The 24764-nt window shown below is 36.8% G+C and overlaps 1 protein-coding gene across 5 annotated transcripts in view; it reads right to left on the reverse strand.

The window, feature by feature from the left end:
• Rasal2 (RAS protein activator like 2) overlaps positions 1-24764 on the reverse strand; it is a 284303-nt gene that overhangs the window by 101126 nt on the left and 158413 nt on the right. For 4 of the 5 annotated variants that reach the window (XM_013352533.2, XM_005363926.3, XM_005363927.3 and 1 more), the window contains one exon: positions 1268-1374. In XM_013352533.2, coding sequence (XP_013207987.1) covers positions 1268-1374 — 107 coding nt within the window. Of the gene's footprint in view, positions 1-1267; positions 1375-2127; positions 2379-24764 lie in introns of those variants that run through there. The other variant, XM_026787570.1, reaches the window with a different exon arrangement.

Raw genomic sequence — 24764 nt, forward strand, 5'->3', positions numbered from 1 at the left:
TGAGATTGCACTGACTCAATAGTCAAATTTGGAGACTAGCCTGGTCTACAGAGCTAGTTCCAGGACAGGCTCCAAAGCCACAGAGAAACCCTGTTTCGAAAAACCAAAAAAAAAAAAAAAAACAGTCAATCTTATGGAGGCATTTTCTAAATTAAGATTTCCTCTTCCCAGATATGTTAAGTTGAAAAACAAAACAAACAACCCAGCACAACTACTAATACAAGTTAAGTTATATTGGTTTCTGCTTTGTTTAAAAAAAAAAGAAGAGTGAAAGAAACATGCTTTTATTTTTTATTCATAAAAAGTAAAACATATGTACCTGTCTCTATAGAATTAAGAAATTTAGTAAGACATTACATCCGATGCTATTAAAGAGTTGCCACATCATGATTACAAGATTAATGAAGCACTCACTTGTAGGCTATAGAAACCTGTAAAGCTCTGAAAGGTTCTCACCGAAACAGATACCCACAAACTCTACCCACTGTTAATGTAAAAGACGTTAAGTATATTGTTCTTCAGAGTTAACAGAAATAAAATGTCTACTTGTGTTGACTAACACATCTAAAAAAGGTTCTACTTAGAAGCATCTCAACCTGACAGTATTGGAATAAGAACATATTAGTTTGGCTACATTGCGAGGGAAAAGTTTTTCTCCCCAAATAGAACAGTTTATTTCTATCTTATACTCATCATTGTACTTAGAATAATGACCAATCTATTGAAGCAATTCTCTTTAAATATAGAAGTAGAAGAGAACAGACTCCACAAAGCTGTCCTCAGACCTCCACATGTGCACCATAGTGAATGTGTGCACACACACACAAATAATAAATTTTAAAATAATAAAGTATAAGAAATATGAGTTTTGCAATGAGCTCAAAAGGCTGCACCTAGTAGCCAGCTATATGCTCCACTATAGTCCTCCCATCTAAGTATGCTTTTGGCAAACGTTTATATTTATTATAATATCAATATAACTTTAGCTAATAACTAGATTAAAGGACACCTGTAAAGATTTGCACTCTATAATTCAGAAAAATTCAGATTTAAAGTACTTAGTTTTTGTTTTAAATAGTCCACAAGCAAAAATAATATTCCTTAAAATCTAGTAGACCTCATACTGGACATGATTCACAGTTAATAGAAATATATACTTTTATCTTCAGTATTGTAATATAATTCTTAAGGAACAAAATGTTTGATTTACTTTAACTCTGAAAACAAAAGATATATATATGTATATATATATGAAAGCAACACTTACTGGTACTTTGAAAGGAGAGGTATTCGCAGTATCCATGGAGTTGGGTTTCTCTGATGTGCTGGTCCCTGAGATGCTCCGTCTGCGGGGGGACCTTTCTGCTGGCACCTCTGGAAAAGTGGAGGAAAGAGAAACATCATGAAGTATCCAAAATTTCAGACTTTCCCTAAACTATAAAATTGTTTTTTTTTTCACATAAAAGAGCTGTTTTTTTTTAAGGTCTATTACATTTTAATCTCAATATGCTTTAGGTATCTTTGTGATGTTTAACCTATGGAGACAATGAAACTTGGTCAGGGTTAAAACTCTATTCTAAAAAACAACTGGTGTTTTCATCTGTGCATGTATAAGAAGTAATTTTTCCAAGTTATAATATGTTTAAGGTTTTCAGGCTCATGTAATAATTATATCTTGTACCATATGGCTCTACTTTTCTATCAGCCATTTAGAAGTTAAGTGAGTCAGAAATTTCTCATATTTTTGAGAACCAGAAATACGAGTGTTGTGCATAATTTGACATGCTTACAAAAAGGTCAAAGTTCGGTTCTGTACAGATGATTCATCAGACTGTAGCAAAAGCTATGAGAAGACTGAAAGGTGCTGCAGGATAAAAGAATGTACATGCCTATGCAGATATAAAAATAGAGCCGCTTCTCCTTGTTCTGGCTATATGACCTTACTCACATCTTCCTCTGAAATCACAGATCTGTTCAAATGACCTAACAAGATTAGGATTCAGCAAATGATGTGCAAATTTAATAGCTATACACCACATGAATATTACATTTTAAAGGTTTCTTTTCATACACACAAATCATATACACATACACACATGCATACGCAGATATTTATGCATATTATACCTTTATCACAACTGCTTCCCATCTCCACTTCAACTGACAGACAGATAAGAATCCAGCTTCTCAGATAACATTAGATAATCTCAATATGGACAAGAAAAAAAACACATCCTAAAAAAAGTATTCTGTGTTATCTTCCAGATCTTAAAAAATAAAGAGTAACCCGTGACTCCGGAGACTGACATTTTGATTCCTGCTGTTCTGCCTTTAAAAGATAGATGCAGTTTAAACTTCCATTTCTGGCCTCCTGGCCCCTGGGATCCGTGCTACTTCCACTTAAGAGAAAGCATTTTTTTCTCGTGCTCCCTCCCTGCCTTGCTCTTCCCCCTCCCTCTCCACAGCTTGCAGAGAGCGAGCGAGAAGGAAACACAGGACTGCAGCTATTCATTCAATCAATCGTCTGACTGCACATCCTCATTAGTTACTTTTAGGCTATTAGCAGGCGTCCATTGCCTCCCCTTACTTAGAGAAAATTTCTCTGTATTACACTAATCTGCAGCAGGAAAAATGACTGACATTTAAATTCGGCTAGTGTTAAAAGGACACCACCTTACACAGACCCAGTAATGCACAGAAATCAGTGCTGCCTAAGAAAAGCCAGCTGGAAGTGCTTACCCTATCACTGTTCGCATGCTGGATACAGGTCTTCTTTCATCTCCTTGTAGCATCTTGACCATTAAGATATTAGCCAAATTACAATATTCCTAATGACTGAGAAGTTGATACTGCAGCTTATATGCCTGCAGTAGAAGACAGTTCCATGATACTGCCGTAATTTTAAATTATGACCAATAACTGTGTCTCAGTTTCTCTCTAACCATCAGTGAATAAATCAGTCGTAATGTACGAAGTCATTTTCAGAATTAGGTGCACGTGACTTCTAACATACATCTCTGAGAGACGGCAGTATAATTAGCTCAGATTCATGGGAATGGCGCAAAGGAATTTAAGCAAATCAGTTTGTTGGAGTACACCACACAGCAAGACCTTCAGACTTGAAGACATGACTTTAAGGGTGATGTATCCAAGCCAGGTGATTCTAAAGTTGGGGGACAAGAAAGGCAGAAAGAGGAGCTAGTAAGGCAGAACATCTCCTATTTTCTCTGGTAATTATCTATAAAGGTTCTGTAACTTCAAATTAAGGTGCAGCTATTTTAATCTCTGGATAAATGACAGAGAGACTAAACTGGGAGAAAAATAAGTTTAATTAGCTAGGATAAGATGATAGAATAAAATAGTTTCCTCGATATGTAATGTTCAGATTAATGGAAAAACTGAAACTCATTTCTACACTGTCTTCCAAACATCTAATTTTAGTTTCAGGCTTATGAACTCGTTAAGCAAATATATTTCAATGCTTTAACTGTTTGAAATTGGACTGGCTAAACTGAGTAACTACATTTCAAAATCCAATAACTATGGTTACTTACTATGCTTTTTTATCTCCATATGATAAAAACAAATTGCTCTTAGTTAAAAGTTGTTAGCTCCAGAGAGAATAAATTACTCTTAAAGAGGTAAAGTAACTCAACCAGTGAAAGGAGTACTTTATATTCCTTATTTTCTCAACCCTCTACAATATAATTTATCTCTTGTTATAGAACAGACCTTTGAATGACCACGTGTTTATTTCTCTCAAGGATTGCTCCCCTAAAGACCAACACTAACTTAGAAAATAGTAGTCTCAACAGGAAACTGATTGGCAGCTTGCTGGATTAGTAAATTACAGGAAGGCCCAAGTGGTTCTTGCTCTGGACCACTAAAGTGAAACCTTTGCTTTACTAGGACAACTGATGGTAGTTAGCTGGGGCTGAAAAACACTGGGGTGCAATCTTTTTTTAAAAAAATATTTATTATATATTATGTATACAATATTCTGTCTGTGTGTGTGTCTGCAGGCCAGAAGAGGGCACCAAACCTCATTACAGATGGTTGTGAGCCACCATGTGGTTGCTGGGAATTGAACTCAGGACCTTTGGAAGAGCAGGCAATGCTCTTAACCACTGAGCCATTTCTCCAGCCCCCAGGGTGCAATCTTTTAAAAATTATTTTTTCAGGGTCAGCACACAGAGCTGTGGTTCAGAGGGAGCCAAGGCTGAACTTGACAACGTGTGGAGTCCTCCACAGGTTTGGGTGGCATGACAGCTGCAGGATGGAAAGTATCATGGGGAGCATCTGTGGGCTGGCATTGTAAGAGGCTAGCAGAGGACACTGGGGAAGGTGCAGCCAGTTGCAGCTGAGACCAGAACATACTGTAGATAGCAGGACTGTGGGATGACCTTAAGAACAGCAACAGGTGTGGAGTGGATCTGTCTGCACCTACAAGAAAAGCTATGTGTGATGTGGATGGTAATGCTGGAGAAGAGGAGCTACCCAAGCCCTTGGGAGCCCAGAAGATCTTGTGTGTGTTCCAGATATTAGACAATGAACTATTTACACTACTGGATGGATTTTGCCTTGATGTGATTTTAACTGTGACCTGGCTTTTCCCTCTTGGAATAAGAAGTATATAACTTTTTATTATACAGGAGCTTGGAATTTAAAGAGCCTGAACTTTTTTTTTTTTTTTTTTTTGGTTTTTTGAGACAGGGTTTCTCTGTGGAGCCTGTCCTGGAACTAGCTCTGTAGACCAGGCTGGTCTCGAACTCACAGAGATCCGCCTACCTCTGCCTCCCGAGTGCTGGGATTAAAGGCGTGCGCCACCATCGCCCGGCTAAGAGCCTGAACTTTTATCTTAAATATCCAATGCAAAATGTATCTCTCAATTAGTGATAACAACCAGACATTTTGATGACAAAAAATGATATTGCAATACCAAGCCATCATTTATTATGCTTTATCTCAGAGAAATGTTTTTAATGAATTATATCTTCAATCTGGACAATAATCCTTTGGAACTGAAATTATTCTCCCAATTTTACAGACATGGAAACAAGATGTTCTAGTACTCTGCCCATGTCTGCCCAGCAGGCAAGAGGCAAAATGAGGATTAGAACCCACGCAGTCTGCATTTAGAGCCTGTGCTTTTAATCATCAGGCATGCTATCTTGTTCTGTGTGTTTTACATAATAGGCTATAATGGAGGTGGGAAACTATAATTACAGGGACTCTAGTTTTCTTATTTGTTTCTAAAAGTAACTCAAAATTTTTTAGCTGTATGTTCACAATTCTTGGTATTTTAAAGAAAACTAAGGCATACATACTAAGAGTTTACTCTAAACATGACCTATCAAGAAGACTCAATTCTGGAACACAGATGCTGATAAGAATCTCCAAGTCCAAGACACACAGAGCTGAGATACTGAGACAAAGGGGAGACATATAACTTAATAACAAAATGTAACAGGATAAAAATCCAACAAACAGAAGACAAACACTAGAGACTACATAAAGGTGATTTCTTACACACACACACACACACACACACACACACACACACAGGGAAAAAAAAGCCTTCTAGAAAATAATATCCCCTTTAACACCCTTTGAAACAGGGTTTCTCTGTGTAACAGCTCTGTCCGTCCGGGAACTTGCTTTGTATACCAGGCTGGCCTTGAACTCACTGAGATCTGTCTGCCTCTGCCTTCCAAGTGCTGGGATGAAAGGTGTCCACCACCAATGTCCTGCCGCCCCTTAACTCTCTTAAAGTAATCTTTGATATATAATATAAAGGTCTTAGGATTTGCAACGAATAAGCTCTAAATAAATAACAGTGTTATTTGGCCCAAAACGACAACTGCGAGTATTTCAATCTCGTTATAAAATGTTTCTAATCTCACGGTTTTAGTGAGCTGTATTTGCTGTCAACTCTAGATGTTATCTTTTCAGATGTCTATAGACAGGACTTAAGACCTTTTCTGTCCTACCCCCTCTTTGTTGTTGTTTTTTCACTTTTTTTCTTACAAAGGCAAGATGCTGTTATATAGCATAAGCTCATCTCAAACTCTCAGAATTCTGTCACCCTCTGAGTGCTGCAATTACAGGTGTGTGACATTGCACCTGTCCTGTCTTAGGTTTTCCTGACACTGATTCAATAATACGTTTTCTTACTAATAAGCTTTAGAGTAATGTGCATTACCTTATTTAAGTATATGTTCTAAGGTATATACACTGTGTATAACTGGCTCAGTAATATAACTGGAGGTACATGCTTAGATTCACTGAAACAATAATCTCAGTATTCAGTAATAATTTTAAAAATGATTTAGACTTTGATTATGCCAAGGCATTTTAAGAACAGCTTAGTTTCCCCTTAACACATAACCGCCATTAATAGAATCAGTGTACTAAAAAGAGAAAACCCCAGCTATTAGGGAGGCTGAAGCAGGAAGATCATTTCAGCCTAGTCTGAGGCAATCTAGGCTATAGAGAGAGATAATCCTCCCATAAAAAAAGGAGAAAGGGGAACAGGGAAGAGAAGTGGTGGTGAAGGGAAGAAAGGAGAGGAGAGAGAATATGAATACCAATGTATAGACCTTTAAATGTAAATATGCCTCTGAGAATAAAATGTACATACAACATGGTGTAACACCAAAGCTATGATGCCAAGCAACAGTAATTAGTGAAGGTAACAGAAATGGAAAAACCATGATGTTGGTTTATTCCTCTTTTGCATTCAGTCAATATCAAGTCTATTTCTGAAATGGCTATCAGCTTCATTTTAGCCAATCATTAACATCCTATTCTAGGGCTTTTTATTCTATGTAAATTTTGACAGGGATTTCCTACTGAATCTTACCCACTCAGTTTCTGACTACTTAATGTCATCCTGTGCACAATTATAAGATTAATCTCCCCCCAAACACTGCTTTATTTGATGAAATTACTTTTCTACTGATCTTTACACAATCAGGCATTTAAGGAGGGGGTGAAATCAAGCTGGCCTTCTTTACACAGTCCTTCTCTTTATCAATGATTTGTACGAGTCTGACAATCTGTGGAGACTGGCCACACTCCTTCCCTGGTAACTGTCCTTAGAAGTGTTCCCCCCACTTATGAAATTGTGGATGACCACCAGCTACTTCTGTAAAACTAGACCTACATACTTCACATGCCTCTCTGTGAATTCATACTGCTTGAGTGTATGTTCTTGAGTTTACCCCACCGAACTAAATATTATTACTGACTACACCAGTGTTCTGCAGCCACGGTCTTACACCAGCAGAATTAACTAATGGTCTGCTCTCCACTTCAAACAAAGTAAGCGGTCATCTCAGTTTTAAGTATTTCTTACAACTGTTTTTATAAACCTTTTCCACCCATAATTTCTTCTATTAAATAGAATAAGAGATGATAAATAAGTAACTTTTAAATAAACAACTAAAAATAGTTAAGTATACTGAGTCTGAATCCCCTCGAAGCTCTTTAAAAGACATGTATTTATAATTAAGATTTTATTCAGCTGAATCATAAAGGATGCCATCTTACTATATGGATAAATGGTAAATATTCAGCATTCTTTATGGAATTAACTTTATATCTAACACATTTTAGTTTCCTTATTTTGAAAAGAAATTGAGTCTACCATCTTGACAAGTTTAATAGTCAGCCTTAATGTTCATTAGCTTGAATGATCAGTTATAATTGAGTCTTTGATGAATAAGCTTCATGAAGGTTAGGTATAAAAGGTTAAGTATATTTGAAGGCTTTGCTGTCTATACATCATTCATTTAAAAATTTATAAAATCCAAAATTTTATTAAGTAGACTAAATATAAATTACTCATGTTTAATTTTTGGTATTTTATTATTTAAGTTCCATTTTCTTTAAATATCTACCCAATTTTTTAAATTAGTTTTATAATTGCTCATTCCATTAAGAACTTCTTTGAAAGAACACCTTCTGTCCCCTCCTCCCTTCCTCAATAAATTCCCTAAACAAAAGAAGTAATATTCAAAAAGAAATCCACAGGAACCAACAAACTATGAGATAACAATATTATTCAACTGCTATGTTTAGGTTTTAGCAAAGTTCACAAGGATTATGGGCTGTTTATATTTTGTTTACATTTTCAAATATATTCTTGTAAAGACTTTTATGATAGTCTCCAGTTTAAAAAAATACTTTGTTTCTTCTAGGTAGTGGTGGTGCACTCCTTCCATCCCAGCAGTTGGGAGGCAGAGCTAAGCATATCTCTGAGAGTTCTAGGCCAGCCTGGTCTACAAAGCAAGTTAGAGGACAGCCAGGGCTGTTACACAAAGATAACCTGTCTTGATAAATCAAAATAAAGCCGGGTGATGGTGGTGCGTGCCTTTAATTCCAGCACTTGGTGGAAGAGGCAGGTGGATCTCTGTGAGTTCGAGGCCAGCCTGGTCTACAAGAGCTAATTACCAGGACAGGCTCCAAAGCTATAGAGAAACAGTGTCTCAAAAGCAAACAAGCAAACAAACAAGCAAACAAACAAGCAAACAAACAAACAAACAAACAAACCTGTCTTTCATTCTGTGTGTATCTGTGTATGAGTACACAGTACCTGAGTGTAGTGCTCACCGAGGACAGGGATGTCACATATCCTGGAGCTGAAATTATAGATGACTGTGAGCCACTAGGTACAGGTGCTGTAACTTTGACTCGGTACTCTGCAAGAGCTAAATATAACTCAGAAAACAATAGCACACAACTATTTTTGTTCTTAACCACAGAGCATCTTTCTAGCCCAGAGACTCCAACTTTTAAGTCTTTAATTTTCTGTAATTATTTTCTTCTACTGTATTAACAGTTTGTTTGTGTTTTCTATTTTGATCAAATCTTGTGATTTGATGTTACTTTCTTTAGATTTTTAAGGCAACAATTCATGGCTTTATTAATTCTATCTTATTTATTTATACTTTCTAGTTCTTTACTATCTGTCTCATCTTCATTATATATATATTTTAAAACTATCTTTGATGCTATTTATTCTTTCTCTAAATTAGTGAATTAAATACTTAGCTCACTAAATTTTAAACTTTTTTTTCAGTATAATAGACTATGTTACAACTGGCTATAACAATAGGCTGAATTTACAGCTTCAACAAAATACCACTGGTTTTGTTTTGTTTGGTTGTGTGCATTATCATCATCATTATTATTGTTGTTATTATTATTTTGAAATAGTTTCAATATGTAACCCAGTCTGGCTTCAAATTTGTCATCTTTTTGCCTCAGACTACAGAATGCTGAGATTATAGGAAAAATGAGAAGGGAAAATAGAGTATCCTACCTGAAAAGAGCAATTTCAACAATTATAGGAGAACATTTGTTTCATTTGTTTATATCTTCAATGATATTCTGAGACAGTGCTGTACTTCAGTATGGTTAACAATTAACCCCATCTTGTTGGAATCAGAGAGTATTAAATATTACATAAATATACACAGGCACACAACTAACTGTAAACACAACTGGGTGTGATAAATGCCCCAAACTTAGAACAAGAATTGTCATCTCAGGCCAGGCGGTGATGGTGCATGCCTTAATCCCAGTAGTCGAGAGGCAGAGGCAGTCGGATCTCTGTGTCTCTGTGAGTTCGAGACCAGCTTTGTCTATCAGAGATAGTTCCAGGACAGGCACCAAGTACCAAACCTACACAGAGAAACCCTGTCTCGAAAAACCAAAAAAAACAAAACAAACCCCAAAAAACGACAACAAAGAATTGTCATCTCCTCATTTCTCTCATTTTCTGTTGTTGGATCTCTGCATGCATTATTCATTTCTGGTTTCTCCCACCACGAGATTAACCCCTTGCTTTAATTACACCCTCGATCATAAGCCCACAAAAGATGTTATTCTCTCAGTTACTCTTCTCTATTGGGAATGCAATGACTTGCTCTCCCGTCTACCAAAAACTCTGTACAAGCTCCCATTTAAAAAGGGGTGAGTTTCCTTTTAATTAAAAATATTTAGTGTGTGCGGCTGTTTTGCCTACATGTATGTATGTGCACCGCATGCATGCAGTACCTGCAGAGGACAGAAGGGTACATCAGAACCCTTTGAACTAGTTATAGATGACTGTAAGCTGCCATGTGGGTGCTGGTAACCAAACCCGAGTCCTTTAAAAGAACAGCAAATGCTCTTAACCACAGAGTCATCTTTCCAGCTTTGTGGCTTCCTTTCTATCACAGATATTTTCAGGAAAGGAGTTGGGCAGTGGTGGCACACACCTTTATTTCCAATACTTGGGAGGTAGAGGCAAGCAGATCTTTGTGAGTTTGAGGACAGCCTGGTCTACAGAGTGAGTTCCAGGACAGGTTCTAAAGCTATACAGAAAAACCGTGTCTCAAAAAAACAAAACAAATAAACAAACAGACAAAACGAAATGAAACAGTAATGGAAAGAAGCTTAACTTACAGCTTTCACAGTATTACTACCAACTACCTGTAGCAATATTAGAAGATACGATTTGTCTTAACTTGAAGTTGTCAAATCCAGTGGTCTTCCCTGGTGTTTCTTTGGCATTTACAATCACTGTCACTCCTGGCCACACTGCTGGCCTTTCCTCCCTTTGCTCAGTAGTACCACAACATCCTGGCTCCCTCCTAGGTTTATGGTCATCTACTCTGTATCTTCTCTTCTTCCCCACCTATCACTAAGCCAGTGTTCTTCAAAGTTACTACCATCCCTCTATGTTTCCTATTTGTCTCTTCTTGTCAGTCTGTCAACAGTAGGCATCACTGTAGATGTTTTTGAATGCCCATCATCTTCCTTCTGTAGGCAAATAGCTTCCAAATCTTTCTTTCTTTCTTTCTTTCTTTATTTATTTATTTATTTATTTATTTATTTATTTATTTATTTATTATGTATACAATATTCTGTCTATGTGTATGCCTGAAGGCCGAAGAGGGCACCAGACCTCATTACAGATGGTTGTGAGCCACCATGTGGTTGCTGGGAATTGAACTCAGGACCTTTGGAAGAGCAGGCAATGCTCTTAACCTCTGAGCCATCTCTCCAGCCCCCAGCTTCCAAATCTTGATTTTACCTGCTAGACAGTTTTCAATAATCAGATATATGTTTGCTCAGATGTGTACTTATCATGATATATTATTTGTGTTTTAATGAATAAACTTTGCCTGAAGATCAGAGGGCAAAGCAGCCATGCTAGTCAGCCATACAGACCAGGGAGTAGTGGCACACCTTTAATCCCAGGACTTGGGAGACAGTGGCAGACTAATCCCTGTGAGTTAAAGGCCACCCTGGGCTACACAAAATTGAATCTGTCTAAAAAAGAAATAGAGCTCACAAAAGGTGATCCCAGCACTTAGGATCCCACACCTTTAATCCCAGCACTAGGGAGGTGGAGACAGGAGCGATATGGCTGGGCTGAGAGAGGAATATAAATGGGAACAGACAGGAACTCAGTGGAGTGAGAAGTGTGGAGTCTTCAGGATTCCTGGACACAGGATCTTGCCCATTTTCAGTAGAGGTTAAGACCCAGTTGTTGGCTGCTTTGTTTTCTTGATCTTCAGGTTGAACCCCAATATCTGTCTCCGAGATTTTATCATTTGTGCTACATGTACCACCTATCTGAAACTCAACACAAAACTCCTCATCTTCTCTTACACACTGTTCTCTGTTAACAGTACCATTCTCCTTCCAAATTCAAAACCTGACTCATTTTAGTCTCCTAATTTTCCATCAACTGTGCCAACATAATCTTTTAATATCTCTCCACCTTTTAATTCTCCATTTTTAACTCAAGATATGCAAAAATTCACTTGCTTTTAAAGAGTTTTCGAGTTGATGGGAAGATAGGTGATTCAGTCTACTTTCCATAGGCATTTACAGGCAGGTAAGATAGTTTAGCAGGTAAAGGCACTCACTGTGTAAGCTTGAGTTTGAATACTAGAGCCATCTTTTTTTAAAATTTATTTACTTATTAAATATTTCTGCCTCCTCCCCGCCACCGCTTCCCATTTCTCTCCCCCATCAAGTCCCCCTCCCTCATCAGCCTGAAGAGCAATCAGGGTTCCCTGACCTGTGGGAAGTACAAGGACCACCCACCTCCATCCAGGTCTAGTAAGAAATTAGAGCCATCTTTTAAAAAAGCCAAAAAGTCAGATGCAGTAGTATAAGTGTATAATCCCAGCACTCCACAGGAAAGGATGAATTCCTGAACTTCCTCTGCCTCTAGAATGTAGGAATGTGTGTATATATGCACATGCATCCAAACACTAATAACATATTTTAAAAGTCCTACTAGGGGCTTTTGTAATTTACTTCTTTAAAAAGTTGATTACAAATATATTAGATTTATTAGACTTACTCATTTTATTTTAAGTGTGTTTTGCCTGCACGTATGTCTGTGTACCATGTGTGTACTTGGTGCCTATAGAGGTCAGAAAAGGACATATCAGATCCCCTGAGACTGAAGTTATATACAGATGGTTGTGAACCACCATATGAACACTGGAAATTGAACCCAGGTTCTTTGCAAGAACAAGTGCTCTTAACTGCTGAGTCATCTTTTCAGTCCCTTATAACCTACTTTTAATAATAAATAATCAAAACAATAATATAATAAAGACGGCTGAGAACAGGAACCCTTATTTTACATCTGACTTACTGTAAAAGTATTCAAACTGGCCTAACTGCTTTTGGTCTTTTCCTTCCTAATACTAGTTTTAGACTTATATCTTCTTAAAAGTTTCATGGTAGTACACGCATCCAGTTCCATCATTTGGGAAAGAAGGGTAGGAAGATCAAGAGTTTAAAGCATAGGGTACAGGAGATCCTATTTGAAAAACATTTTGAATGTACATTTCTTGGTCAAATATTTTTAATTCTTCCCATCAGCTTTCAGGACAAAACTCTCATTCAGTCATTAATTATCCTGTCATGTAAAGTTTTACAGTAAGCACTAAATACTCTTCATTATCTTTCATTACTTCTCTACATAAACCCCATTCCTTTTAAGTCAGTTTATTGACTGGACTTGAAAACAATTTAATATTCTGTATGACAGTTTTCATACAAAAAAACCTACTGTTTTAATATATACCCATTTGGTCCTTTTGAGATTTATATTAAATCCTCTCAGTTCAGCATTCATAATAAAAAAAATGAGTTCTCCTCCCTTCAAATGCCCAAAGCAATTTTTACCTTAATAAATAATTTCACAATTAGTTACTGTTTTTTTTTTTTGTTGTTTGTTTAGGCTGTAGTTGTCTTGATTTATCATTGAATTGTTCTAATATAACTTGTTCACAGTTTATATTTTCTCCCTAGCCAGAATCTATGCTTTTACAGCAGTTTTATCTTGTACCTCTTTGTATCTAAAGGCAGCACCTAACAGTGTCTTAAACAGAGCATGTACAGTGGCAAGAAAGGAAAGCACCTGCCCGAAATAGGGAAAGTCAATGGGTTTAGTAGGCAGAGAGATTTTAAAGTCCCACTGAAATGAACAGTGGAATGTCGGGGGAAATGCCAAAGTTTCACAGTAGGGATCTTTGTCTGATAGGTGCTATGAAAATCATGGACGTTTTGAGAAAAAATAATGAACGGGTATAGTTATGAAGTTTCATCAATGCAGTAGTTTGTCAAATTAACAAACACACCTGAACATTACTGCCTAGAAATGATACACTAGAGTCTAATCAGCACAAAGAACTTCTCTTAAATCTTTTCTAGACAGAAATTTGATTTAAAATCCCCAGGAAAGAAATCATAGTTTGACAGGCTGTCTGACAGAAAATCTTAATTTCTTTCATACTATATTAACATAAAGCTGACTGAATTATTTAATTTTTCCTTGGTATCCTCCTTAGGCATAGTATGTTTTCACGAGTGGCAACTATGTTAGCAAATGACAAAGGTTTTGTTTAAACCATAATTCAGTACAATCTAACCCTGAGAATTTTCCTGGTTCTTCTGAAGAGTTCAGTAAATTCTTTATTACTCACAGATGGAGATGACTGTAATTGACAGTCAGGAAAGAGCTCCAATCCTGAGATAAGATTTATTGACTGTATGTGGTGCCTCATACCTATAATCTTGCCTTTGGGAATTGAAGGAGGATTCTGTTAATTAGAGGCCAACCTGAGCTACACAGTAAGTTCCAAGCCAGCCTACTACAGAATAAGTCCTTATCTCAAAATACCAAACCAACTCTCACCCCCAAGATTTCCTTACATCCAGGGCTTAGCACTGCAGAGTAAAGCATGGAACTCACAGTAGTCTACTTACTCACTCAGCAATAAAACTTTTCTACAGCATTCAAGCCAAATGTACATGCTGAACATTCCTTTCATAAGCAGAGGTAGAGAACTGAAAATTATCTCTGCAGACGTCAGTACAACGATGTACAAAGATTTGCAGTTACCTAAGTAAGTTGTATTATCCTTGTCTTTATCACCTCTACTTGTGGGTGAACATGAATTACAGAAAAACAACTCCCTTAATCAAAGGACAGAAGCTAAGGTGGGCAAGGATATTACTGTAGTGTTTTAAATTTTTTTTATTTACGCATCTTATTTAACCACTTCCTACGTATAACCCCAGCAGCACAGACATAAGGGCAACATTGAATAAATGGGACCTCCTGAGACTGAGAAGCTTCTGTAAAGCAAAGGACACTGTCACTAAGACACAAAGGCAACCCACTGACTGGGAGAAGATCTTCACCAACCCCGCAACAGACAAAGGTCTGATCTCCAAAATATATAAAGAACTCAAGAAACTAGACCGTAAAAGGCTAATCAACCCAATTATAAAATGGGGCACTGAGCTGAACAGAGAATTCTCAACAGAAGAACTTCAAATGGCCAAAAGACACTTAAGGTCATGCTCAACTTCCTTAGCGATCAGGGAAATGCAAATCAAGACAACTTTAAGATACCATCTTACACCTGTCAGAATGGCTAAAATAAAAAACACCAATGATAGCCTTTGCTGGAGAGGGTGTGGAGAAAGGGGTACACTCATCCATTGCTGGTGGGAATGCAAACTTGTGCAACCACTTTGGAAAGCACAAGGCGGTTTCTCAGGAAATTCGAGATCAACCTACCCCTGGACCCAGCAATACCACTCTTGGGAATATACCCAAGAGAGGCCTTATCATACACCAAATTCTTTTTAGGTATAGTAAGATAAAGACAAAGAAAAGGAAGAAGAGAGAGGAAGGAAGTGGAAGAGAGGAAGTGGGAGGGAGGGAAGAAAGAGAGTGACCAATTGAGACCTCAGGTTTGATAATTAGAATTTATAAATACATTTATAAATGTATTCAACAGCAAGGAAACAATGTTTAAAACTGTCTGTGCTTTCTTTTCCTGTGATCCAGTAGGTTACACTTTGTTAGTTTTACTGAAGGATATCTGTATTTACTTCCGTGAACTTACGTTTCCCTACAGGTATGTGTCTTTATTGGGGCAGGAGAGCAGGAAACAAGTAGAATGAAACCAGACTCCAAAGATACCAAAACTTAGGAGGTCTATAGTTTTTATGGTTATACAATTACCCAACATAATGAGGCCATGATAAACAGAGTAGGACTAACATAGAAGTATATCAACCTGATTATAGAACTAGAAAAAATTGGATTAGAAGAACCCCTTTATATCTCAACCGCAGGAAAAAAGGAATCAGCTATATAAGGCTAAGGTTGGAAACCAAACTGAATTTAATAAAACAAAGGAAACTCATGCTAACTATGACAGATGTTTAAGCAGTGGCAGAGGTATCTTTGACACTAGCAGAAGACTACGCATAAGTCTTAAGATAATAGTCTTAAGGAATCAATTAGAAGACTGCAAGGATTTCATTCACTTAAAATAAAGGTATGCCAATATGTTCACAAATATATGATGAATAAAATTAATAAAAACAATACATTTAAAGACAATAATTAATAAACAGAGGTACTCACATAGGAACATAAAGCTGTTCTATCAAAGTAAGGTTATGATTGTATTTATAACCTAACTTTCCTAGTTATTTATATCTACAACTCTAAGGTCCATAATTGGCACTTAGAAATTTATTAAAAAGCATCTGTAAATACGAAGTTAAAGTAATTTCTGGTCCATATGCCCAATTTTAAATGCCCAGAAGAAATCTTTTATGCTCACTACAGATACACTTTGCACAAAAGCTACTTTTTTGTTTTCCACGAAAACAAAGCATCTCCCTCACTCTCACTCGGCAAGTCTCACTGGTAATGTACTGAGAGTAGTGTGAATTACTAGTATATTTTGGCTATCAGAAGTTATCTACATGCCATGAACAACTGGCCAGATGACATAGTAAGCTCTGTATGGCGCTAGCACTCTTTGTTAAAGCAAAGCAAACTGCCCCTTATATCTCACCCGGTGTGGGCATTATGTCTACAGACAGCAAAAATAAAAAACAAACAATAAAAAAAACTTTGAAATACACACAACTTAAACACATTTTTCTAGTTCTTCTTTTAAAAAAAACCACAAAGTCAGATTTGCAAAATTTTGAGTGTTATTCCCCAAACTGCAAAAAGTTTGGACAACAAAGGGTTACAAGAACAAGAAAGCCCTACCTTACCTAGAAATGACAGAAGGCTCTTCTCCTCTTCGGTGCTACTATCCAACCACTCGGCCACATCACCAGGGGAAAGGAGACTCATCCTCCAGCCAGAAAACTTTTCCATACAGAGTACAATTACTGAATGAGGAAGCAGCAAAAGAGGGATACAGAGACTAAATTCTCGGGGGCAGGGGGTGGTCCAATACTGAAATTGCAAGCTAAGCTATAACGATGAAGAAAATGTGATCCTCCTTCCACTCTGAATTCTGTCTCTGTAACATCAATTTAACACAACACTGGGGTGGGAGGATGAGGGGAAGAGAGAGGGTTAAAAGAGGGTGGTAGAGAAAGGAAAGAGAGAATTGTTCTCTGACTCTTTTTGTTAAGCTTTAGCCTGAAAGAGAATGCCAAAATAAAATTGAATAATGATGTGTGTTTAGTGACAGGAGAAGCATGAGGAAATAAAGAATAGATACTCAAACAAAACAAAACAAAAAAAGGGGGAGGGGTCCTACACTGGAAGCAGCTTCGATAACCTGACAGCACAATAGCTAAGCAGCTAGGTAAAGCACACATCAACAAAAACAAAGATGCAAGAATAAACTCAGTATTTTGTTTTGTTCTGAGGAGAAAGGTTTTCAAATTTCCTTTCAGTCAGAACTGCAGCTCCCTAGCCTTTCCTGCCTTAGCTGTTTCAGCAGCATCCCAGCCCCCTTCAGGAGGATTTCCTGTGAGCAAAGGCAGGTTGATAAATCCGTGAATAGGAAGCTCTCATCTCTCCTTTTCTTCTCCTCCTGCATTCCTCCCCCCACCTTGCATGGCGACTGCATTGATCGACAATAATGGAATCTGCAACAGACTGCCAACAGCAACATTAAGGATATTACAAGTCCACTTCATAAGAATTCGAGCTGGTGGTCGGAACTTGGGGGCAATTCTGGGATTCTAGTCAATAGCTCTTTCTTTGGAAGAAAGAAAGGGTGCGTGCATGTCTGCGTATGTGTGTGTGTGTGTGTGTGTGTGTGTGTGTGTGTAAAAACCAAACTGACCCGCTGAGAGTCAGCTGAAATCAACTCATAGATTATGCATCTACATTTTCATTTTAAGTCTCCTATTATTATACACTATTTGTTTACATAATGGTTTTCCCCATTAAATCTCATGCCTTTAGAAAGCAAAACCTATTCTAATTAAAAAATTATCTAGCATATGGATGTCATGATATCTACTAAAAGATATATAACTGAAAATGAGATTATAATTTCTGTGTAAAAGATAATATTAAATAATCTAAAATATTCCTAATTGAAAGTTCCCAGACAGTTAAAATAAAACTTACTTAAGTTATATATTATTTATTTGTAAGAAATGTGTAGAGTTATAGTATCAGCAAAACAATCCAGCTCTATCAACCTTTTCTGCAAACCGAGTGAATAAGAGACTATGTCAATAGATAAATCATTACGCTGGTTTCCCCTGAGAAGTCATATCTTAGCACTAATTCGTCCTTGTTATATACATCCTCCTTAAATATAAGGCAATAAAATTTACCCCTCAGATAATGTTCCCTCAGTTACTCACTATTTTTTCCTCACAGTTGCCCAGATTTACACGTTTAGATTCATTCTACATTAGTGATAATACATGCCAAGCATATCTTAAGCCCTGACATAGAGACAGCTGCAAACAAGAAAGTCAAAATCTCTAGCCCTACTGGGCTAAGAGTATATAGGAAAGTAGTAAATAATGCGCAAGATTAAAGGGTAAGGTACATACTATTTTTGATAGTAAATAGCACAAAGAAGAAACCAAAGAAGGTAAGATGTGTAAGTTTAAAGCAGGTAATTAGTCAACCACACCAAGAAGTGACTATAAGGTGAAAGTGGTGGGGCTCAGGCAGAAGGAAGGACCCATCAAAGCTCAGAATCAGGAAGAGCTAGACGGAAACAGGAAAAAGATAAAAGGTGATTGGGTCCACAAAGTAACTGCAACCTTCACCAGGTAAAATTGCAAGGTCTTTGGCACTTTGCCTTAAAGTAAAAACTGGGGGAGTGAGAGGATGCATAGGATTATTTTTGTTTTGTTGTGAGAGCTGTCATGAAATACAATTCACACACCATTACAGTTGTTCAATTTGGTTTTGTTTTGGGGAGGGGGTTGGTTTTTGTTTATGTGCAATGCATTGAGCCCAATGCCTTAGAATAAAAACACTAATTTAGCACTAACTCCGTCAGTCTTAAAATATTTTTTAGAACAATCAATAAGTTGTGCAGCCCTCACTACTACTAAATTCCACAACATTTTTACTGCCTCTCAAGAACCTCTATAACCCACTGTCAGTCCCTCTCTATTCTTCCCTCAACTCCTAAGCTCCTAGCATTACTAAGTTTTGTCTCTCTGAATTGGCCTCCTCTGGACTTCATCCAGTATGTCTCTGTGCCTGTTTTCTAACACTGGGGTTCATCCATACTTTTGCAAGTACAGACCTGTATTACTTCCTACTCTGCATATTTGGGCTGTTTACACTTACAACATTACAATGATGACATTAAAACCTGTATATACGTTTTTATGTGGAGGTCTGTATTTTAATAGAATATCAAAATAAGATGTCATATAATCTTCATTTTTATTGAAGAGTTTTAAAGTGCTGTAAGAGAGTTATCTGGCAATTTAACAATCATTTATTTTCTTTCTAAATATCACGGGATGCATTCTTCCTGATGAAACTAAAACTTCTGACTCAGTTCCTCTTCTCCTTCTGCATTATCCTTGTACATAGGCAAAGATTATCACTAAATAATAACGAATGGTGGCAGGTAAAATACGGCAGATGATCTTTCTAAAGTAATACCTAAGTTGGCAAAAGTGGTAGAAATATTTTCATGTATTTTTATGGAGTTTCAAGTTCAATAATAAGATACAAGAATAATACAAGCTATTTCTGAAACCCCTTTTCTAGACTCTCCCACCAGATGTCTTTGCTTCGTCATTCTCTCTGTATATTTATCATATATGTGCATTTTCTGAATCACTTGTGAAAGTTGGACACATTTTGTCTTTTGCCATAGACTATTTTCAGTTAAGTTTCTTAAACAAAGGAAAATCTTTCTCATGAACAATAATAATTAAAATTATGAAATTTAACATTGGCATCGGTTGGTATTTTAAGAATAAAATTAGAGATGCCACTAAGTATATTGTCCACTATCTGAATTCTTCATTAGTATCGTAGCCTTTTGTTTGAAAAATACAATAATCTGGAAATGGGGAGTTGCTTAAACATTAAGAGCATGGGCTGCTCTTCCAGAGGACTCAGGTTCAATTGACTGTCACATGGAGGTTCACAACTGCCTTTAACTCCAGCTCCAGAGAATATAGCACCCTCTTCTGGCTTCTGCAGGCACCAGCCAGGCATTGCATCGTGAGCAGACATCCATGCAGGCAACACACCCACACACATAAAATAAAACCCAATTATCCTATAAAAATCTGAATCCAAGTATAAGTTAAAGTAATCATATATATTAAAAGTCAAACTAATGTTGTTCAAAATTGGAAGGATTTCTGAATATACCACCATTCAGTGCACTGCTGTGATGGAGAGCTACAAGAATACTGACTCCAAGACAATGGAGTAAAAGGCAATAGTGCACTTGTGCCTCGCTACTGCTTTGGCTAGGTATAAAACTCTTTCTCTGAGAAGCTTAAACTGAATGCCAAACTATACCCTTTTAAACATTTTGAAGAGATTTTTAAAGTTTTTGTTTGTTTATTATTGTGTACATATACATGCATATGAGTGTGGAAGTCAGAGAACAAACTGTGGGAGTCAGTTCCCTCTACCAACCACTTCCAGCTTTCAAGCAGCTGTACATAAATCAGCATTAGCCAGGGTCTCTCACTCTGTTTACCTGTTTGACTTGTTACCCCTATGTTTTTAGATCTGATGAAATTAATGAGGCTAAGATGAACTTTCACTTATTTGGATTTAGAAAGCAAAGCCATGGAGAAAAAGGATATTAGCAATAAGAGATGTAGCCCAATTGGAAGTGTACTTAATAGCATAGAGGATGCTATCCTTCATGATACAACTTAAAATATAAGCAACAAAAGAGGTAAAAAAAAAATCTGTTCAAATACTACTGGTTGATTTTATTTAAGGAAATTGAAGACCATCTAGAACTGAAGATAATTAAAATTATAACATTAAAGCTATAATTCTAAGAAGAAAAGTTAAATGACAAAAGACTTAGAAAGTAGCTAATAATTTTACCTAAAATTTGATATTATAATTAATTATTCAAACAGTATACAATTTTTGAAATTTAAGATTAAGTACCCAATTATCAAATAATTTTTGAGTGTGTAAATAGGTAAACAGGAGCATCTACAATTATTATGACTATTAAAAAGTTGAAATTAGGATGGTATCTCTTCTATCTCTAGGCCCAGCGATATTTTGAACAATTGTGTTACTAAAAGTAAATAGGTCAGATGTACATTTACACATTTAACTTCATTACCCCTTATGATAATACATAGTTTGATGAACATCTCTTCATTTACAAAAAGGAAAGCTAAGATTTAGAGATATGACTGCCTGGGAAGTAGAAGTGCAGGTGTTCCTATTCCAGAGGTGACAATTCAAACACTTTCTATAGCAGTGGTTTTTTTCTATATCATTTTTTAGCTATTTGAGGTGAAGTAGAAATAGTAAAGGTAAATAGTCATTATTTGTGAACTTAAATATTTTAGTTGCTCAATAATTTGAGAGACGAAAACAAAGCCGAGGTCAGTTGCTTAAAAAAAAGGGGCAGCCAGAATACCTAGTTTCTAATGTAAAATGATAAAAGTAAAAGTGAATGTAAAGTTTCATTGCTTTAACATGCTTCTTAATCATACAATTTCACTTATCGTTAGCACTACATATAGTCACATATATAGTTATGTTTAATGAATAAATTTTTTTCCATGTCTAATAAGAAAGTTTGACCCTAAAAGCATTTAAGAAGGCAGTTGCTGTGTTTGGTAAATTTTCCATCGTTAGTCTCAAAATGGAACCTATGTTTACATTTACCATTGTTTTAAATGGCATCTTTAACGTAAAAAAAAAAACAAAAAAAAAAACAAAAAAAAAAGAGAAACAAAAAAAAAACCCCACAAAACTATTTTTAGAGAGGAAAATCTAGCACATGGTTTTAGGGAGAAATCCAATTTGGGCATGTGGTGTCTAGAGTTCATGGGTACACTCAAAGGAACACTTGAAAATGAAAAAACAGTCTATAGACTGTGAGAAAATATTTGCAAACTAAATATCTGAAAAGAAGTTAGTATCTAAAAACCAATCACAAAACTCAATAGCAGAAACTGGAATAAACTGATTTAAAAGCTGGAAAAGGGCCTGAATAAATATTTCTAGAAAACATAAAAATGGCTGATAGCAGGGCCAGGGAAATGGCTTATCTGGTAAAGCGATTGCTGTACAGGCATGAGGACCAGAGTTCAGATCCCCAGCACCCATGTAAAAAGCTGGAACAGCAGCCTACCTTGTAATCTCAGCGCTATGAAGAGACAAGCAGGTCCTCGGGACTTGCTCACCAGCTACTTCTAGCTGAAGATCCCTGCTACTAACAAGGTGGTGAAGAGCAGAGAAAGATACTTGATGCTAATCTTTGGCCTCCACACACCCATGCACACCAGGAGACATATGCAAAACCCACACAGAAATTGAAGGTAACATAGAGTGATACAGGAAAATACCCAATATAGATTCTGGTTTTTTTTTTTTTTTTTTTTTTGGTTTTTTGAGACAGGGTTTCTCTGTGGTTTTGGAGCCTGTCCTGGAACTAGCTCTTGTAGACCAGGCTGGTCTCGAACTCACAGAGATCCACCTGCTTCTGCCTCCCGAGTGCTGGGATTAAAGGTGTGCACCACCACCGCCCGGCTAGATTCTGGTTTCTAAACATTCACTCAGGGGTACGTGCATCTCTGCATATAAGGGGGTACACATGGGCTAATACACAAAGAGGAGGAAAAGACCAATGGGTATTCAAAACAATGTCCAACAACATTACTATCAGGGCAATGCAAATCAAAACCACAATAACATCTTAAATCAGATTACAGATGCTAGGTACTCTAGTCCATAATGGCTCAATATAGTAAGATTTTCTTGATGGCTTTAAATAAACAAGTTGCCAGGCTGTGAGGCAGATTTGAGAGCAGAACCCAAAGGTGGTCTTCAGGAGCTAATAATAACCCTTTCTAATGGCCAGCAAAAATGACCATGGATCTCAGTCCTATCTATTCAACAGGTTACAAGAAGAGGACTGAGCATGTAGCTGAGAGGAAAACACCTGGTCTACTTGATTTCATCTTGTAATCTCAGCAGAGAATAAACTAGACTCTACTTGGTCTTCTGGTCAGGGAAATAATAAATAGGTATTGTAATATGCAAACTGTTAGTATATGATTATATAGCAGTATACAATTAATTTAGGAGACAGGGAGGTGGCTCAGCAGGTAAAAGTGATAGCTGCAGGTCTGAGTACCCAAATTCAAATTCCCTGAAAGTCACATAAAAAGTCGCATGTGGCACGACACACACATAATCCCAATACCCTACAGTGAGTTGACAGGCAGAGACAAGAGACTCAATCACCTGGAAGTTTGGAGGCCAACTAGCCTGACATATGCATCACACTGGGAAAAGAAGACAGATTCTGCCCAACAAAGTGATAGGCAAGAATTAAGTCTCAAAGGTTGTCTTCTGAGCCTTTAAACAGCCCCCTCCTCATTTGTTGTGTTATACAAAGGAGAGAGTGTTCATTTTCATTGTTGTATAGAATTCTACTATGTAAGAAAATCAGAAGTTATCCATTCTGCTACTGAAAAAAATTAGGGTAGTTTCTGATTTTTAGCTATCAAAAGCAGTACAGTAATACACATTTTTGTACAGATCTCTCCATGACCATTTCTGCACCACACTTTCTGTTCACAATTGTTGAGTCACAGAGCACTGTTCAACTCCAAACCTGCCAAACATTCTCCAAAGTAAATGCTCCTGTTTATACTCAGCAGTCATGTATATGGTTTCTTTCTTTCATTGGTCTAGCTTTTTTTTTTTTTTTTTTTTTTTTTGCTAGATTCTTAACAGCACATGTTATTTTCTGCTTTTGCTATTTTCATCATTTTGATGGGACATGATTCTATTTTGGGAGCTTCTCTCTGTAGACTGTATGGCTTCCTGTGAAATGTGCATTCTAATCTTGCCTTTTTCTTACAGATGTTTTCTTACATACCAAGAATGAGTGTCAGAATGTTCAACTGTCTTTTTTTCAGCTATTTGAGAAAATGTAATATAAACATCGGTAATACCAAGGCTAAAACCATAGAGCCTCAAACCCTTCCCATTCTTTTACACAGCTTTTACATGGATGAAGAAAAACAGTCTACATTTAAATATTAAAATACTACACTTTCTGGAAAATGTGTGAGGAAGCTGTCCTAAGTAACAGCACTTTAGAGCAACAAGAGAGGCAGACATTTCAGGCCCACTACTTAATGAAAATTTCACTGTCCAATAAAATTTGCAAGCTATGCACTAGAACATGTGCTTCTGGGAGGAAAAAGCTAGTAATATGATTGGTTGGACTTTTCTCCTAAGGAGCACTGTACAGAAACCTGGCTTCTGCTTTCAAAGGCTCTAGCATTTGACAAACAAAGCAGTGTCATCAATGCCTGCCTCAAGCAGTTCCGCTGAAGCATGGAAGATTTGCATGGTCTTACAAATACTATTGCAAGGAGCATTAGTTTTATTTCCTTTAATAATGGTAGCAACTCCTGGAATTTATTCTGGAGATAGCTATGAGAATGACATGGACTCAAATTTGGGGGGAAAGCTGTCCTTTTGTGCAAATTTACCTACAAAAGTCGATCATCAATCATTTACTGAGTGCTGTTTTCATAAGATAAGAGAAGAAAAAAATTAGAAGACTAAAGGCATATTTCAAAAATGTTAGCAGTTAAAAGCCAGACAAATAGTTACAAGTAAACAATGTGGTGCTTAGCATTTCAGGGAAGTACAGTAACAGTTCATTGAACTTCAAGTTGTGGTAAAAAGGCTCCCAAAGAAACTACAGAGTGTTTGTTTATACACACACAGACAC

The sequence above is a fragment of the Microtus ochrogaster genome (assembly GCF_000317375.1).
Source record: "Microtus ochrogaster isolate Prairie Vole_2 chromosome 6 unlocalized genomic scaffold, MicOch1.0 chr6_random_2, whole genome shotgun sequence".
In the NCBI taxonomy this organism is placed as follows: Eukaryota; Metazoa; Chordata; class Mammalia; order Rodentia; family Cricetidae; genus Microtus; species Microtus ochrogaster.